Here is a 19,401-nt window from a genome sequence, read left to right as displayed (position 1 = left end):
AAACCAATCATCATTTTTTACCAAATGGATACCCCATAAAATACATTTTCTACTTCTACTTTCAAATTTGTCTCCTTTGGTTTTTTGATTGTGAACAAAACATAGGCACCCAAAGGTATGTATAGCATCGTAGGAGGGCGGAACACCAAATAAGATTTCATATGGCGTTTTATTATTTAATAAAGGTGAGGGAGTTCTATTAATTAAATGTGCGGAAGCGAGAACACACTCCCCCCAAAAAATAAATAGGTAATTTTGCTTGAAATCTCAAAGCTCGGGCAACATTTAGGATGTGTTTATGCTTTCTCTCAACCCGCCCATTTTGTTGTGGAGTCCCGACACAAGAGGAGAAAAATAAAATGCCAGTGGCGGAAAAAAAAATCACGTAAGCAATTAAATTCCGTGCCGTTATCACTTTGTACAATTTTAATAGTTTGAGAAAACTGGCGATCAATCATGGCACTGAAATTCATAAAAATACGAAACACTTTTGTTTTATCATCCAACAAATGTACCCAAACTGCTCTAGAAAAATCATCAACTATTGTCAAAAAATAACGAGCTCCACAGGAAGAGGCATGTCTATATGGTCCCCACAAATCACAGTGAATTTTCTCAAAAATACGACTAGCTTTATTATCACTAATAGGAAATTTGTCTCTAGAATGTTTAGCCCGAAAACAGACTTCACAAGCTTTATTTAAACTACCCTTAAGATCAATTATCGGAGAAAGTAACTTTACTACTTTTTCTGAGGGGTGCCCCATCCTTTTGTGCCACAACTTCAATGTTGATGTTGCTCCATTTACCAAAACATGTTGCATCGAGTCAGCTTCTCCGAAGTAGTAAAGTCCATCTCGTCTAACTCCCGTTCCAATCACCTCCCCCGTTCGGTCCTGGATAGCACAAATAGAAGAGTTAAATTTCACAATTCCCTGTAAATCATCGTTTAATTAAGAAATCGAAAGTAAATTGCAACTAAATTTAGGAACATAAAGAACATTTTTGAGAACAATGTTTTCCGATAATCGAACTGAGCCCCCTTTTATTGCATTCTCCGTTTTTCCATTGGGGAGTGAAATAGGACAATCATAAATATCCGAAATATCAAACAATAAATTTTTGTCACCTGTAACATGGTTAGTTGCTCCGGTGTCAATTATCCAAAAATTGGTATTAAACTTACCATTAAGTCGATGATCCGGAACAGGTGTGCTGCCAAATAGGCCTGCTATGGCCTTCCATTGTTCAGGGGTAAATAATTGTTGGGTCTGATCCACCAAAGGTTCCTAGCCCATTGCACAAGAAGTGTGCGTGTTTGATGTTTGCCCAGAAACATAGGCAGCATTATTGATGTGAGTGGGGGCAGTGTTAGTGTGGATTGGGCTGCGATTTCCAGGCCTAGATCCCCTGCCACGCCCACGGGTTGATCTGCCACCACGCCCACGATTTGGGCCGGATGTTTTTAGATTCTCTGGGTAGCCCACAATCTCATAACAATTTTCACTTGCATGACTATGTTTTTTACAATGGATACAAGGATTTAAAACCCAACAAGATGAAATATCATGGCCTTGTTTTTGACAATTCGTGCAAAAAGGAACCTCACCAGTGCCGGCCCGTACCTTCTCCGTGTTAGGGGTTGCACGAACAGAAAAAGCAGTGACCTCGGGGGGGTTGTCCTCTACCATGGGTTTGGCTTGTCGGACACGTTCATCTTGTGTGACCAATTGATATGCTCGATCAAGAGAGGGAAGCGGATCTTGAGACAAAATATTGGTACGTTGTTGAGAATAATAAGGAGAATAGAGACCCATCAAAAATTCATGAAGTTTAGCCGTTTCACGTTTTTGAACGTGCTTTTCTGCAGCAGAACAATTAGAACAACACGTACAAGAAATAATAGGTTCAAGATTACTTAAGTCCTCCCATAATGCATTAAGTTTCTCATAATATTGATAGACCGACATAGACTTTGTTTGTTCACAACGAGCAATAGATGATTTAAGTTGTTGAATTCTATGACCATTAACAACTGAAAAACGAGGTTTAAGATGATCCCATAAGCGTTTGGGCTCTCTATATTTTGTTAATTGAGATTTTACCTCAGGATCAATAGTGTTGGTAATCCAAGAAACGAGCATGGCATTGATTGCTGTCCAATCCGATTGAGTGCATGGTGAGATTGGAGCCGTGATGGTGCCGTCCAGGAACCCGAATTTTCGCCTTGCTTCTAATGCGGTTTGAATATCACTAGCCCGTTCATTATAGTTATGATTACGGAGTCTCGTTGGAGTGATGAAATCACCCGGTCGGTCTTGACTACCTAGATAAAACGGAGAATCTGGTTCGATTCTTTTAGGTGGGGGAGGCGGTGTGGCTTCATCGCCTGCCATTGGGAGAGAAAAAAAACAGGTTTATTGAGACCTTGCTCTTGATACCATGTAAAATATTATTAAGAGGATCAAAACTTGAATTGTATTGATGGAGGCATGCTATATTTATAGTACAATGTTTTACGTAAAGAGTATCCTAAACCAACTAGAAATACAACTCTAATAAATCCTAGAGAATAATGTTCTACTGCTACTGCCTACGTAAACTCAAAGTCTTAGAAATAGGAAGTATACCTAAACTCTAATGTTAAGAATATGTAGTTGTATTAGGATTATTATAATTCCGTAACATATTCATATTCGATAATGATGATTCTTGTTGTTTTTTTCTCGTTGTTCATTCGCGGTTTTCTTTGATTTCCATCGACGGTTAACAATGGTGTTGATAACGTATCATGAAAGTAGAGAGAAAGGGAGAGAGAGGAAGAGAGAAACTGTATGTCGGTTATGTTCTTATTCATCCATATCTATAGGCATATACAGGCCCGACCCTAGGGGGTAGGCAAGGGGTGCGACTCGAGCGCCTAGGGCCCAATGCGGAAGGGGGCCCAAATTATAGCATGCCCAGTAAATTAGTACTAGTAATAAACAACACATTAAATATACATGTTATTTCCTTGGGTCATTGGTAAAAAGTAGGTTTTAATGTTTTGATACCTATCATAGGTCTAGAGTTCGATTCCCCTCTATGTCTTTATTATTTTATTTATTCGTTCCTTCATTATTTTTCTTATTGACTTCCATCTTCCTTTATTTGCTCAACACTTTTCTTTTTTTAACTTTGTCCATAATTTTTATTTCTCTGTTTGTTAGCTTGTTATGTAACTTTTTATTTAAATTTATTTTTAGCAACTAATTTTGTCATTTATAATACTTTGTACATATAGTGTCTCAATTAGTTAAACTCTTTATTTGTATTAGCTCTGTCCTTTAATTCTTTACAAGATAATTAAGTTTTACATTGAGTTTATGTACGTAGTATTTGACTTTTAGTACTCAGTTCTAATCGATGTAACTATATGTGGGTGAAAAAAATGTTTATTTGATGGACTATGGGTCTATAAGTTTTAAAATAAATATCAACTTTTAATGATGACAAAATTAACTGATACTTTTATATGCTCAAAATGAGCCTTTATTTTAATTTTTTTTAAATATCTTTATGCATATTAATTATTTTGTAATTAAGTAAGAATTTATTTTATTGAAATATTTCAAGAGATCGACTAGAGCAGGATTTTAAATTTTAGGATCCTGCAAAGGAGATATAATAATTTTTTATTGATTTGAATTCAACAATATAATGGATTTAATAAAAAAAAAATTATATTATTTCAGTTAAAGACATATCATTTCGGAAGGGGCCCTAAGAGCAAGATCAAGGGGGTCCTGTCTTAAGATTTTCTTCATTTGCCATGCCAGCATTTCGTTAATATTAAATAATTATTGTTAAGACTCCTTAAGATTCAATCAAATTTATCTCTTCACCCATTAAATCATTTAAGACTTGTAAATGTATGTAAAATATCATTTTATTATTTAATTTAACTCACATACCAAGTCTTAAGTTGAGTCTTAATTTTTGAAGACTCACTTTAAGACTTTGATAAGACTTGTCTACTTCAATGATACAATTTCTATATGTCTGATCTTAAGACTGATGAATCATATGAAATATCAGTACAATTCATGTCTTAAGACTTAGGGCTGATCATGTTCTAATCCCTTATTTCTCCTAGGGCCCTCAAAATGTCAGGACCGGGGCTGGGCATATATATAATATATATACACATACATATAGCATATAGGTGTAAGGTATAATGGTCATCCATTCTAATATACTTCCTCCGTTCCGTAAATATCGCACCATGGTTGACTTTTACTTCTCTCACCATTACTTTGACACTTAATATCTCAAATCTTGTACAAGTAAAAATTATAAAAGATTAATATTTAGAAAAAATATATCGATACGAATCTAACATGACCTCACATGACTAAAATTTCTTTACTTAAAAATCACAAAAATATCTCGAAAGTCGTAGTATGAATAGTGTAAAAAACAAATGGTGCGATATTTCCGGAACAGAGGAAGTATATTTTATAACAAAGTCTTAATATAAGTTTAATTGAATAGTTTGAAGAGATGAACAATGGAGGTGGGTTATGGTCGTGGTGGTAGTGGTAATTTCATGTTGGGTACGGTGAGTTAATTTCCTGTTGGTGGTGGGTTGTTGCTCGCGGGGTAGGTCGTGGACCTCATGGTGGTGATTCAATTTTGTGGTGGTTCATGGTTTCGGTGGAGAGACATCATATTATTTTAGAAAAACAGTCCCAATGACGGTTTTGTTTACAAAACTCCAAAAAGTTAACACCGGTTTGAGTTAATAAAAATGAACAGATTGTCATAGTTGGAACTGCTAATGTCAATGTTGTTTTCCTTAATTTTATTTTTCTGCCTTTTTTAACAGTGTTGAATATACTTCCATATAAATTTAAGGTGGACACTGCAAATAATATATTTGCATATCCCCAAGTCAATGGAAACGCCCATTTGCCCTAAAAAAACACTTAATTCGCTCAATACCAAACACTAATACTTGATCAACCATGATAAGAATATAAATTTATATACAAGCGAAAATCCATAGTTATATCTTAAATAGTGAAAAGCCATATGAATCAAAGAATGGCACACTTATTTTTCCGGAGCTCTTCTGTCTCCTTCATTGCCTTTTCTAAGTTCTCCCGGAGTATGCGAATCTCATCATTTGATTTTGCCTGCGCGTCAAGGGCCGACTCTTCAGCTTTCAACCTTGCAGCATGCTCCTGGGCCAACTGTTTTTCAAGTCTTTCAGTTGTCGCTTTCAGCTTCACTTCAACCTACACAGGAAGGAATATCATTATTCAAATTAAAATTAAAAACATAAATCAACTCTTAATTTCAGAATTTATCCAAACAGATATTTCCACCACACTTTTTTAAATACAACAAATAAGGTACAAATAGCTTCTTTTCTTCCCATAGTGGAATAGCTATGGGTCGTGTCACAACTACAAAGCCCATGTCACAACTACAAAAGTGATAATATTTTCCGGAGAACACCTTAAAAAGTGAAAATTATGTCCCCATCTCTTCCATCTCATATACAAAACTTGTACCAACTGAGTAAAATATTTGTCCTTTATATCCTCTATCAATGCTAATTAATGCTAAACCTCTATCTAATTTTACCAAGAGTAGATTATTTGACCAAGCCAGAAAAACGCAGGAGATAAGAAGAGGGAAACACAACCCCCTTCACCGGAAAACACACGCCGGAAACCGCAGGAGGGAAGAAGTAGAGCCACACAGCCCCCTTCGCCGGCAAACGCACGCCGGAAACCGCAGGGGGGAAGTAGAGCCACACACGCAGAGAGAAGAAGCAGAGCCATGCCGCTGTCGCCTTAAGGTGAAAAAAAATTAATGGTACTGCAAGGAATTCCCGCGGCGAAAAAGGCGGTACCGTGCAAGAATTCCGGTGTAGCAGACACGTCACCGGAATTCTTGCACAGTACCGCCATGTCGGCCCCGGGAATTCCTTGCGGTACCGGTTTTCTTTTCTTTTCCTTTTTTGTTTTCTTCTGAAAATCGTTTTTAATTCCATTATAATTCTGAAAATCAGTTGCAGGCTATTTCGGGAAGTTCTAAATCGACCAAAGCATTGATATCCTATACCTCAAGGATCTGACATAACATCAATACACAATTTCTTTAATTATGAACTGATTGTAACAGCCGCAATCACTGTTGAAATATTAATCTAGAAAAATCTAGATAATATGTTTGTAAAAATATAGTAGAAAAATTTCTAGAATTATCCTAAGAAAAATCTAGTAAGAAAAATCTAGATATAGGACTAGTGTAGAAAAATCTAGAAACTAGGATACACAAATATAAGGGTAGAAACAAGGGTTCTACCAAAGAGATAAGCGAGAGACATGAGCTCTCACAAATATTGTTGTACAATTCTTATCAATATAATCGATGTTAAAAACACAATTTTGTTATATAATTGAGGTCCATCAAAACTTCCGCAATTTCTATCAATCACTCGACCCTAACACTATGGGACTACTTGAGTTGAAACACAGTAATATATCTAATACTAATTTCCTAAAGGGAAGAGCCAAAACAGTAATATATCTATTTCTATCAATCACTCGACCCTAACATTATGGGACTACTTGAGTTGAAAAACAGTAATATATCTAATACTAATTCCCTAAAGGGGAGAGCCTAACATTATGGGACTACTTGAGTTGAAAACCAGTAATATATCTAATACTAATTCCCTAAAGGGAAGAGCCGCATGGTGAAATATTTTTCATGCGTCAATCACCAAAAAAAAAAAAGTGCTAGGTGGCAAGCAGAAGTCAAGTCAGTTCCTTTATAGAAGAGTTGTTATTTCGTTCCCGGACCATATTAATGTTGTCCTACGGTCCTACCTGAAGAAACTACATGGACAGCAATATGGACAGATAAATGTGAGATATAGCGAAAGAAGGCCAAACCATCTCAGTGATCCGCTTGAGTTGTTCCTCGTATGTTTTATGCATCTGCTCTTTCAATGCTGATATCTCTCCCTTGTCATAACCTTGTAAAGAATCAACATCTTTTTCTTGGCGACGGAACTTCATTGCTCCTTTCTGTAAAATGAGATGCAGCAATTAAAAATATATCATTAATTTTTACAGAAAAACAAAGGATAAAAGATTTACCTTCAGTTCCTTAAATATATCATTCGTGTAAGGTTTTCCTCCATTCTCTTCTGAGACCTTGTCAACTAGCTGAAGAAGCTTCTGCACTTGCTCCTCCTTTTTTGTTATATCTTTTGTTTTGTTATCAAAAAGAGCACAGCGGTCCTTACAAATTTTAAGAATATTCTGCAAATATGAAATAAAGCATCAGAAACAAAATGGAGACTTTGGCTTGCAACCCCAGACAAATTTTATCAAACTCAACTACGCCATTTGTTGCTAAATAAACTAAATTATACAAATAGAAGTACAAAAACTATTTCAAAGACCACTTTTGTTGTTACTACAATGCGTCAAAGATGTTTTGATCTTTTGATTCTGTTTTGAAGTGTAGTCTCTCAAAGCACACAACTTCTCTAAGACGTAAAACTATTGTAATTCACAGAAGTAGCTTCTCCAGCCATTTGTTGCTAAATAAACTAAATTATACAAATAGAAGTACAAAAACTATTTCAAAGACCACTTTTGTTGTTACTACAATGCGTCAAAGATGTTTTGATCTTTTGATTCTGTTTTGAAGTGTAGTCTCTCAAAGCACACAACTTCTCTAAGACGTAAAACTATTGTAATTCACAGAAGTAGCTTCTCCATATAAGATTTTTATTCCTAAAAAATAAAAGATGAACACCTTCTAAGTGAACACTCTGCTAAGAAAATCAGCTAATAAAAAATTCGCTCTCACAAGAACCACCAAGCAAACCTGATGATAACTGCAGTGACTCAAAAAACAAGTTCAAAAGAGTTTAAAGATTATGACGTGGACACAACTCATTTGAAAAGGACACTTAAAGACTTTCATGCAATATTCGCTATTGTATGAGTTTCAGATGTTATTATCATCCAACTAATTGGAAATAGAGAAATTTCCAGCTGATTGGAAATAGAGAAATTTCCTACTGTAACCACCCCTAAACAGAGTAATCTAATTAAAACTGTCGGCACCTAGAGAATTGTGAATCTGTGACGAGTGACAACCTCTACCACAGTAAAGAGAAAAAGTACGCTGAGAACAAGAAATGGAGGACCCTTCCATAAATTGTAGCTGTTCAAATTCACAAAACAACTCCTTCAAAGAAAATTCTACTAACCTTAAATCATTTGGGGAACAAACTGCCCCTGGACCAAGAGTAATAGCTATTTATCTAACTAAAAAACTTGTACAATTTATACAATCCACATTCTGAAGAATTCTTTAACTTGCACATGCATGACATCATGTAAAACTCGGAGACATTCAATTCACATTTACAAAAGTTATGCATGAAAGGAGTGAGTACATAAGAGTATGTGACTTCATACATCAACTAAATCAACTAAATCAACCAATGAAAGATAATGAAAAAGAAGGAAATTATAAAGTGCAAACTTTTCTTGTGGTTCTAGCCTTTTAGGTAATATCAACTTCTTTACTTATTTTATGATAATCGACGAAATTTGTAATATCAAGGCAAAAGCACATGGTAAGAAATTACCTTCAGAGGCTCTGGACACTGACGGCCCAAATATTGTTCAAGAGTTTCACCATCATCTTCAAGATCATCACCTCCCGTAAACACTACTATCATGTAATCAGTAACTTTGGGTCCAAAGAATTCTCGCAAGCTTTGCAGTGCTGTTTCCTCTTCCGCAGAGAAACGTGTCCTCACAGAGAACACGACAAGTATAGCATGTACACCATCCTTAGCCAAATCAATACATTTCACGATCTCTTTGCCAATACATTCATGTCCAACAGAAGAGTCAAATAGCCCTACAGTTCCACACAAGCATCATTTTTAGGCTAAGTGCTAAATATAGATATTATCAGGACAAGATCAAGGATTACAGAACGTGAACAAATACATAAAAAAAAATTGATAACTATGAGATATTTTCAACAATAAATAAGATATTTTATTTCACAATATATTTTATTTCACAAACTGTACAGAAAAATGAGCTTATATATGTTTCTAGATCAAATATTTGTGTTCCAGTCCGAATGATAACTGCAAACAAAAAACGGTATCAAGCTAAAGTTTAGGTATTTAGTTTCAGGTAGCTTTATGTCCCCTGCTCAAAAAAACTATTCAAAATTAAAACGTATAACACCTCTACAAAGAGAAAACTAACTAACAAAAAACCCATATGAAGAACAAGAAACACATTGTCGTCACCTACCAGGTGTGTCAATTACATTGATAACTTGACCATCTTTAAGCATGGTAGTTTGAAGTTCAGAGGTGCTTGTAATTCCAGATGAGCTGCGTCTAGATTCGTATGCCTTTCTTCCAAGGATGCTATTTCCAGTGGCACTTTTTCCATTACCTGTACGTCCAACCAAAACAATAGTCCGAGCCCCGTTTGATAGGGAAGGAAAGTCCCAATCATCCTCAATCGAGCTTCCACCCATTATGTCAATTGGTATATCTGCAAAAAGTATAATTAAAATCAGTCAATCAAATTACCAAACTAAACACATGTAAACTATAGCATGTCATCATAAATAGGACTTGTAAATTGTAATTAATATATTCCCTCCTTTCCGCAAACACCTTCATAAAAAGTAGGAAGAACTTTTAACAGAAGAAATTCATTGAAAACCCAATCTTAGCAAAAACCCTTAATTTGAAAACCCTTTAAAAGCTAACCAGAAATTGAAACTTAATTGAAACTTAATCAAAATACAGTTTTCCCATTAGGATGTGTTTAGTTTGGAAGAAAACATTCCAGCAAATTCAATTTTCGCATGGATCATTGGTTATCAAACCCAAACACAAGATAAATTCTGCAAAATACACAACCAATTCAAAAACCCTAAATTATTTTCAGCAAACATAAATTCAGTATGGATCAATGCTAAACTATTTTCCCACAAATAAATTCCACCCGCCAAACGGAACACAGATAGAACCGCAAAATTCTGCAAAATCATCAAACCAAACGAAAAACCCTAATTCTCTATGACCATAATAAGGGGAAAAAAGTAACTCAAATTCAACCAAAAAAGTTCTAATCAACGGAAACATTTAAATTCACAAAAGTTAGACAATCATAAAAAGAAAGAAAAACAAAAAATACAAATTGATCAACAAAATTATACCCATCATCATTTATCAAGCAGAAATCACCAAAACCCAAAATCACAGCAAATTAATGGATACAAATTAAACAATTTGAATAGGGAAAATCTGGAATTATCAGCAAAACGTAGAGAGAAGAGAGAATTTGAAAGGGGGATTAACGAGCAAGAAAAGGGTAAAACTCACCGGAAATATCTGAGAAAAACCCTTTTACAAGTCTTGGAATGAAATTTGTTGATTTAACAAAATCACTCCCTCCGTCTTTTTTTTTTTTTTTTTTTTTTTTGTTTTTTTTTTTTTTACGTTTTCCTTTTTGGTTCAAAATGTTTTTTGCCTTTTCTTTTATATTTTCACATAAATAACTTATTGTTCTATCAAAATTTGTGTCCAATTATTATTTTAACCAATCAAATTTATTGGGTCATTTAATCTTTGGACATTAAATTTTTCTCATTTTCCAACATAAGAATTTTGATCAAAGTGAAAACATTATAAATAAACGTAATTTATCTCGTTCAAATAAAAAAAATGAGGAATTTCAATGCAAAATAATTATTCGTTAAAACGCGTGAAAAATATCAAACGTAAAGAACAAAAAGAGACGGAGGGAATATTTATTACTTCTATCAAAAAAAAAAATCTATCTATTACTCCCTCGGTATTTGTAGGGCTACTGACACAAGTATTAAAGAAATATAATTAAATGTGATATTATAATAACACGGTTGCTATACGCAACCTTTAATTACTTTGGCGCACCCCTGTAAAAAACCAGAAATACCCTTTTTAATTATTTGGTTTCTCCCTCAAGGTGAAACTCTCTCCCACAACCTTCAACCTCCTCTCAACCTCTGAAGGAACATTTTTGATAAAAATAATTCAATTAGAACACTGCAAATTCAACCACCTTTCAACCTCTGAAAAATAGTTTTTGATAACAACACGGAAAATTCGCGAGTTGGAGATAATTGGCCATACGCGGCTCGGCCATAAAACCCATCTTATTCGCAATCTTTGAGGGGAATTATCATCTTCGTGATGCAAATTCGCGAATTTTTTGGTATTGTTGAGGCTGATTTTATGTAATATAATTTCTTTCTTATATGAATTCATCCTCACAAATTGATTTCTATGTTTTTAAAATTGGTAATTTGGAATTTACCTAACTTGTATTTTGAATTGGAATTGAGAATTTGCATTTAGAATTGTAATCAATTTTATGTATTAAAAAACTAGTTTCGTATTGAATTGGATGCTAGTATTTAGAATTGGAATTACTCCTTGTGGCTTTCAAGTATCTAGTTCTAGGTGGTCGACTCTCCAGGGGAGGTTTGTTGCCTTTGCGGGTTGACTTTTACAAACGAATTATTGTTCTATGTAATTGATTTTAGAGTATCGTATTCCCTTGTTTTTGCAATGAAAATACATTGTTTCGTATATTTGGGCCAAATTAGATGAAGTTGTTTCTTGTTGTTGGGGTGGAATAGGTTAAAAAAATTTGATGGCTAGAACAAAATAGAGTAGCATATTTTGTGTAGTTGGGATAAAACAATACAAACCAATTCATATGAGTTCCACAAAATAATAGCTTCTTTTTCATGCCGTTCATCCGAAATGGTACATCTTATTTCATGTGTTATGTCTAAAGTAGATAATACTATTTCATATGATGTATCCGAAATAGGTAAGGACCGTAACTCCGTAAGGTAACTTCATATGCTTCATCCGAATGAGACAAACAAACATCTGGATCATTCATACGATATTTGATTGTTGTATCTGCAGTTCTAGTTTGTTAGGTGGAGTTAGAAATTCATTGATAATTAGAATCTATAACCTTTTAAAAGTGAGGAGTGAGTTTATACTATTCATCCAATAGTATAGTGAAGGAACTGCCCTCAATTATGCTTAACAATTTCGTTTTTGCCCTTCTCTTCAGATGCAGCCACCTGGCGAAATCATGCTCTCCCTTGCCCCTCTCTCTCCCTGATATTCAACTCTTTTCTCTCTCCTCATCTTCTCTGCACTCAGCCTCTCGATCACCCATTCGAGCTCCTCATTTTATAGGGTTCTAAACTTCTATTTTTCCTTTTCAAAATTCAATCTATCAACTACCAAACCGTTCTTCCTCCTAACTATCAATTTCAAATCGAAACTTTAAATTCTTAATTACAAAGTAATCGATGAACTTCTGAAGATTTTTGCAAAATTAGGGTTTCAATTCTTCGGAAAATGTCAGATCTTCGCTATGTTTTGTTAATCTTTGATTAACATTCCCAAATGATGAAAACTCGAAGCAGTGGTAAAATCTCCACGAAATGGATTCCAATCTTTTGCATCTCTTTCTTCTTCATTGGCATGCTCTTCACTAACAAGTTTGATTTCCTTGTTGTTTTTCATTTCTGGGTGTTTGCTGTTTTTGTGATTTGATCTTGTAAAAGTTATTAGCTTTTGAGAATTGGAGTTTTGTGTTTAGCTGATATAAGATGTGAATTTGATTCAAATAGTTTCCTTTTTTGTTTTGAAATTGAAGGTTGTGGGAACCGCCAGAATCTGATAATAAGCTGATTGCAAGCCATCAGCAGAATGAAGAGCTCAAAGTGATTTGTGAAGATTGTGGAACGAAAAAGGCAAGTATTGAATTTTGTTCATATTTTATACCCACTTTTTAATTTTTTGAGAAAATAACAAAAAATCAACTCTATAATTGGAAATCTGGGGGAAAGTATAATTTGCTGAGAGAGTATGTAATTTGATGCAGAAATCCGAAGATGATACAGATGTAATGGAAGAAGTATCAAAAACTCATGAATCAATCAAGTGAGTATTACTATTAATTACTATTAAATGGACATTAGATTAAGCTAATATTGGTAAGTTTTGAATGGATTTTAACAAGTTTTGTTATTATGTTACCAATTGGGAGAATGCTTAGGTCATTGGACAAATCGATTTTGATGCTTCAGATGGAATTGACTGCTTCAAGAGGCTCCAAGGAGCTGGTTCACCCTAGAGAGTCTGTAGGGATTGTTAAACAAAACGGAAAACCAAAGAAAAAGGTATTTGTTGTGATTGGAATCAACACTGATGATAGTAACATCAATCACCTACTCACTTGATAGTAAGACTATGAAATTGGCCATATTTTTCTCCTGATAGTAACATCAGTCACCAGGGTGGGTATCCTTTTGGAATGGGGTGTATGGCTGAATGCCTGCATGGACCAACTCTTTATACTGGTCATTGGTTGAAACTTTTAAATTGCACTTTGAGCTTATTGATCATTGAAGATCAGGCACTCGAGCTTTTGCCTTTGATAACTGATAACATAGTTCTATGAATATAATAACTGAATTCCTTATAACTGCAATACCAGCTGCCCTAATTAGTTATTGGTCAGTAATATAACACATATTGACATTATCCACTTCCTTTAAGCTGTGGTTGGTTCAACTTATTTTGTCAAAAAAACACTTATTTATCTGAAAAAACTGAAAAAGACTTTTTTTTTCCCTTTTCTGAAACAGACTTGTGAAAACTTATTTTGTCTGAACAAATAAGTTAAAATAAAGTTTTCATCTTCTTCCCCCTTTGCTTCTTCCCACTCTCTCGAACTCAAATCCAACACCAGGTATCATCAATATGTCTTCATCTTTACATCATCAAGTGATTTCTAAGTTGTTAATCCGGTTTTATTGAAGTATTAAATTAGTGTAATTTGTGTTGCAGAGATGATTGTTGCCGCTTACTTGTTGGTTGCCGTGGGCGGTAAAGCTTTCCCTACTGCCGATGATGTCAAAAAAAATTCTTGGATCAGGTACTTTTTCTCGTCCTTTATTCATAATAGTAGCTTGATTGATGAAGATAATATATAAAATAGTTGTCTTGTCCAATTATGTAAGCTAATAATTTCGATAATAATGCTAATGTAGTGTATTGGGATGGGTAAGCCATCATCTCGATTCTCTAATTAATTATCGTTAAATCACATAACTGTTAGTTATCGTATATTCTCTTTAATTTATATGATTTTTGTTTGTTGATCTCTGTAAAATTAATAGAATTTATTGAGTCCAAAAAAAATTAGGGTGTTTTTCCATGTGAATTGTTTGAAATTGTGGGGATTTCTTTGGGCATCTCAGATTGTACTATATGCTTTGATTTTTTGGAAGTTTTGAGCTCTGCTTTGTGAATTTTAAGGCTTTCTTTGTTCATGTTTAATTGTGCTTGTGTAGTTGAAATCGACTATGTTCAGCATCAACAAATAGATACTACAAATGACCTCGGTTTATGGGGATCTGATGATATGAATGCCTTGTGTAGTTATTATTACTATTACTACTATTATTATTATTATTATTATTATTATTATTATTATTATTATTACTATTACTATTACTATTACTATTATTATTATTATTATTATTATTATTATTTAGCGATAATGCAAGGTTTTTTTTTCTACATATATAGTGAATTATTAATATTCAGCCAAGAATTCAAGAATAATTTTGCAAGAAGTTTAAGGAGGCGTTTGTTTGCTTCAAATTGGAGATTTTGTGGTTTTTGGATTTGATTGGAAGGAGAAAAATAAAATAAAATACATGTATTCAAAAAATTCGAAGCAATAAATTCGAAGCTGTTATTTAATTCACCAATTTGACATAAAAGGTAAGCAGAAAAAGAAAAAAAGCTTAACAAACCTTGACTGCTGATGAGCATATAAACATGACCCAAAGCCAAAATTTATGTTGGCTGAAGCAGCTTAACTCGAGTTATCCGCACCGTGTTGCGCCCATCTCAGGCACTTGTGCTTATGCTGCTGTTTTTGTTATCATTGCCTTTGTTGTGGCTGTTGTTTTGGTTGTCTTTGCATTTACTGTTGTTTTTCTGGTTGTTGTTGCCGCCACTATTATTGATTTTCTGGTTGGTGTTGTTGTTATTGTTGGTGTGGCTGATGGTGGTGGTGATAAGAAAAGCGACATAATGACCAGGATTCATTTTCATGTTTTCACTTGCAGGGATAGCCCAATACAGTTTGTCAACCTTACGGTGTTGGATTACCAATGTTGCTGCATCTATAGCTTGGAAATTTCCCATAATTCTCTGTTTATCTCTCCTCCTGCTTCATAGAGTTTCATGGTCATGGAGGTGTATGTGTCAGGCCGCTCAACCTTTTTTACCTCATGATCACAGCACAGGCTAGGTATGCTAAATAATTTTGTACCATCTGTATGAAGCTTGTGGCCACTTGCCTTTAGTTTATACCTTTGTTTTATTCACTGCAAAATCTCAGGGGATGGATAATTAACGAGTCGAATTTGTTTTGAGCGTGGATGGTCAAACCGGAAGAAACTACAATGTGGGCTTGGAGAGGGATTGAGGTTGTATTTGGTTTAAGTTGTTTAAGATCCGAGTAGATTAAGATTTAAGAAGGTTTGTATGAAGCTTGTGGCCACTTGCCTTTAGTTTATACCTTTGTTTTATTCACTGCAAAATCTCAGGGGATGGATAATTAACGAGTTGAATTTTTTCTGAGTGTGGATGGTCAAACCAGAAGAAACTACAAAGTGGGCTTAGAGAGGGATTGAGACTGTATTTGGTTTAAGTTGTTTAAGATCCGAGTAGATTATGATTTAAGCAGGTTTCGTAATATTAATATAGAGTCGTTGCATTTGTTTTAAGTAGATTAAGGTTCGAGCGCGCTAGACTATAATCAATTAAGTGGATTGGAATTATATTATGATTTCAGTTCTTTAACTCCTTCTTAAATAAAATTGATTAGGAGTAATCGAATAGGTTTAGGGAAAGTCTATCGTGTTTTGTTTTAGATTATCGGAAATTTGTTTGTCTTTTTAAATTTATTATTCGTTAATTACGGCATGAACCCTAAAATTTTTGTTTTAAAATATTGAAATTCTTGCTTAATCAATGGATGTATTGTTGTTATATGATTTGGTTTGCATATCAAGTTTGCCACTGACTTATCTGTTCTTTGTATGCCGCTGCAGGGAAAGATTAAAGGTCAAGGCTTGAGTTACAAAGAGATTCAAATTAGATGATTTTTTGCTTTCAGAAATAAGAAGGTATAAATGTTGATTTGATTTATTAATTTATGCTCTTATAATGATTTTTTCATTTGATCTATTTTGATGAATCTTTTACGTAATCTCAAAGGTAAGTACCTTCATATTTACGGGGTTTTGATTATGCTGATTCTGCTGGGTTTTGAATGTGCTGATTCTGCTGGGTTTTGAATGTGTTGTTTCTGTTGGAAAAACCATAGATGTATGTTTATATATTGGTTCAAGAACTCCAGATTAAGTTGTTAAACAATAATTGATTTCTGATTGAAGTACTAATGTAGTGTTTGATAATTTAGGCTCCTGATAGTCCTAAATGTGGTATGTTGTTTATTTTTTTGTTAAATGCAGGGGAATTTGATATGTTGGGGATTTATCGAGTTGGAATAGAAATTTGATATGTTGGGGATTTATTGAATTGGAATAGGAATTTGATATGTTGGGGATTTATCAAGGGTAGATTTTAATCGATAAAGAAAGATAACGAAAGACTCGGGCTTTTGAATTTGTGACACTGTTGAAAAGGATATCCTCGTCTGGATTTGGAGGATACATGAGAGACCTATCTGATGTAGTATGAGACCAAGCTTTATCAGGTTTTCAATTCATTGTGGATGATTTTATTTAGCTATTGATCATTCTCTATTCTCTTGACATGGAAAAATGAGTTTTGTGTTTGCCTCTCATCTATTTCGTTATTGTTGTAAGTCTGTAACTGTAAAGCCTGTTGTTTTATATTTTTCAGAAAAAAATGAGGCCAAGCTTTTGTGGAAACTTTAATTTTGATGCACGTTCTTCTGATCTGGAGCGCCTTTTCAGATGATATGGCAAAGTTGATAGAGTGGATAGGAAGTTTGGTAATTTTCTGGACCAATAGGTGCAATATCTTGTATTTCAGCTTTTGCTATATGTGTTTTTGTTCTGCTTTGTTAATGTACTAGCTAAAATAATTTTTCGATATTGTTTTCCTTGATATTTCTGAAGGCAAACAATACCGATGCCAATAAGCATCTTGGAAGAAATTAGACGACATGAACCTAGATAACAGTGAAGCGAATCCTCAAACATCAAACCATATCTTACTGAATAATCTGAGGGAATCAAGTATCCTGTGCAATCCATCTAAGAACGGATGTAGACTTTTATGTCCTCTTTTGATTCCCAACCAGCTTAGTGTTTTATGCATACATATCTTTGAGTGTTGGTAATTAACTAATTATATTACACCAGAAGAAAGACGCGTAGAGAAATGGATTCTTAGGAAGGATTTTGATGATGAGAAGCACCCTTACTTGCCAAAAGTAATTAGTTTCATTCAACTCTGCAAACTGTTTAAAAGAGTAGTTTATGTTAGCAACCAGAGGCCTCTCTGGGGCAGAAAATTTGTACAAGCAGAAGGAGCAATTCAGTGACGGTGTAGGATACAGTTGGATTGACGGACTCAAAGCGCATGCTGAACAACATGCAACTTCTTTAGAACACCAAAATACATACTCCATAATAAATTGGTTGTGTATTATGTAATCAATACAACAATGTTAAATGATTGACGCTTAAATTTAATATTCGGAAATTGTTCTTGCAGGTAACAGATAAGATGATGCAGCAAGTTGAACATATCTTCCCACATAACACTCCAAAAACTATGCATACATATCTTTGAGTGGTTGTAATTGGTACGTACACTTATGTATGATGATGTATCTCTAGCGAGAAAGGTATGTCTTACTGCTTATTTTCTATTGTCATCAGATTATGATCCAACTGAGACTGTTGGCAAAAGTAACATCCATCATCTCTGATGATAAGTCCATTTTTCCTTTGAAGGAACATCCTTTGATGACAAAGGAGGTGATTATATTTAGTTTATCATGTCACATTTGTCCTGATGTACTTACCTGTCTTCTTTTAGTTTTGATTCTTTGCAAGGTCTTAACCCTATGTGAAGACCTTCACCATGGGAAGCAAGAGTTTAGGCAGCTTTTGTAGTAAGTGGAATTTATTTAATTCTTGTTTCATTTTTTAAGATTATGATTTGTCATGCTTCTAATTGTAGTGATTGTCTTTCAAGTTGAACAAACTGTTAAGAGTGGCTTGTTAAGAGTGGTTGTCTGTATCTTGGAGAGAAAATGAGTGATATGAGTCCTTTTCATATTTTGTTGTTTTGCAGAGTTCTTTTCTGCTATTTTAAAGCAAAGAGAAATGCACATGAAGATTAAAATTTCCACCAGGTGTTTGCAGATAGAGGTAAAATCTTTGTCTCTTAGTTTTTAATTTTTTTTTAATGAACTGGAGATTAATGGGTCTTGTTGATTTTGTAGTGCTCTCAGCAAAAATTGACATTGGGTTTGGATATTATGACAATTCATGAAAGGATATCATCAACCACAAGTCCCCAAGCATACCTATATTCAAGAAGATGTATATTTCAAGTAATGGTCGTGTAATCAAGAAATCAATGAAGTGGGAACTTAGTGTGTGGTCTTGTCTTGTTTCTTTTGTATTATATGTAATTTTTTTTTAAATCTACAAGAATGGATGTAATACATGGTTAATTGCTATGAGATGCTTACTTGATACAATTGAGAAATGAAAGGGCTTTGTTGTTTATATTGAATTGTCGTTAATAATTTTAAATTAATCTTGTTTTAGAATAAGTTTTTTAGCATATAAAAAGGTTTAAGAAAAACGATAAGCGACATTCCAGTATGTTGTTGCTTCTAATAGTTTAAAAAAAATCAATAATTTAGCGTTGTAATGCCCCTTCGCTTACCCTGAGCATCTATAGCGCTTATATATTGAATGCTGGTAAAAGAAACATCATTAACAACACTTATAAAAAGCGCTATTATTCTTTTAACAGCACCTATAATCAACATCGCTTCATAAGTGCTGTAGTTCATGAAAAAAGCGCTATTAAAAGCTTGTTGTGGTGTAGTGGAAGCTAGGAGTTGGGCTTCCATAATTTTAGATGTATTCAATTACTCATCCAAGTTATATGCGAGTGTGGCTCATTTAGTAGCTTCATTGCGGCCAGTACGTGGCAGATCCAGAATCAGT

At 34.2% G+C, this 19,401-nt stretch overlaps 2 protein-coding genes and 1 long non-coding RNA gene across 4 annotated transcripts; 1 reads left to right on the top strand and 2 right to left on the bottom strand.

The window, feature by feature from the left end:
- Positions 1-456: 456 nt before the first annotated feature.
- On the bottom strand, positions 457-2,433 carry LOC110794170 (uncharacterized). Its single transcript, XM_021999114.2, has 2 exons — positions 1,187-2,433; positions 457-896 (listed from the first exon to the last, which is right to left on the bottom strand). Exon 1 carries the CDS (start codon positions 2,394-2,396, stop codon positions 1,290-1,292), a length of 1,107 nt encoding a protein of 368 aa, XP_021854806.2. The 5' UTR covers positions 2,397-2,433; the 3' UTR covers positions 457-896; positions 1,187-1,289.
- A 2,538-nt stretch (positions 2,434-4,971) lies between these two features.
- LOC110794171 (immune-associated nucleotide-binding protein 9) lies at positions 4,972-10,569 on the bottom strand. Of its 2 annotated transcripts, none has more exons than XM_021999117.2 (6): positions 10,445-10,569; positions 9,357-9,605; positions 8,669-8,946; positions 7,158-7,322; positions 6,951-7,085; positions 4,972-5,279 (listed from the first exon to the last, which is right to left on the bottom strand). In XM_021999117.2, the coding sequence occupies exons 2-6, from the start codon at positions 9,586-9,588 to the stop codon at positions 5,079-5,081; spliced, it is 1,011 nt and encodes a 336-aa protein (XP_021854809.1). In that variant the 5' UTR covers positions 9,589-9,605; positions 10,445-10,569; the 3' UTR covers positions 4,972-5,078. The 2 variants fall into 2 exon arrangements, with proteins under 2 accessions (XP_021854809.1, XP_021854807.1); XM_021999115.2 differs by lacking the exon at positions 10,445-10,569 and adding an exon at positions 10,279-10,432.
- Positions 10,570-13,938: 3,369 nt separating this feature from the next.
- Positions 13,939-18,934, top strand: LOC130459993 (uncharacterized). Its single transcript, XR_008919791.1, has 7 exons — positions 13,939-14,075; positions 15,280-15,464; positions 16,270-16,344; positions 17,087-17,198; positions 17,927-18,329; positions 18,512-18,588; positions 18,663-18,934. It is a non-coding gene; the product is annotated as an uncharacterized lncRNA (long non-coding RNA).
- The last annotated feature ends 467 nt before the right edge of the window (positions 18,935-19,401 follow it).

The sequence above is a fragment of the Spinacia oleracea genome, chromosome 4 (assembly GCF_020520425.1).
Source record: "Spinacia oleracea cultivar Varoflay chromosome 4, BTI_SOV_V1, whole genome shotgun sequence".
In the NCBI taxonomy this organism is placed as follows: Eukaryota; Viridiplantae; Streptophyta; class Magnoliopsida; order Caryophyllales; family Amaranthaceae; genus Spinacia; species Spinacia oleracea.
Note: the sequence above shows the minus strand (reverse complement) of the source record. Positions and strands in the feature narration are given on the sequence as shown.

What these genes read in the sequence shown, in the direction of transcription:
- LOC110794170 (XM_021999114.2), bottom strand. Translation starts at nt 2,396, where the DNA reads ATGGCAGGCGATGAAGCCACACCGCCTCCCCCACCTAAAAGAATCGAA.
- LOC110794171 (XM_021999115.2), bottom strand. An exon ending in CAATGTAATTGACACACCTG is followed by an intron (nt 8,947 to 9,356) that starts GTAGGTGACGAC and finishes GTGGAACTGTAG; the next exon opens with GGCTATTTGACTCTTCTGTT. An exon ending in AGTGTCCAGAGCCTCTGAAG is followed by an intron (nt 7,323 to 8,668) that starts GTAATTTCTTAC and finishes TCATATTTGCAG; the next exon opens with AATATTCTTAAAATTTGTAA.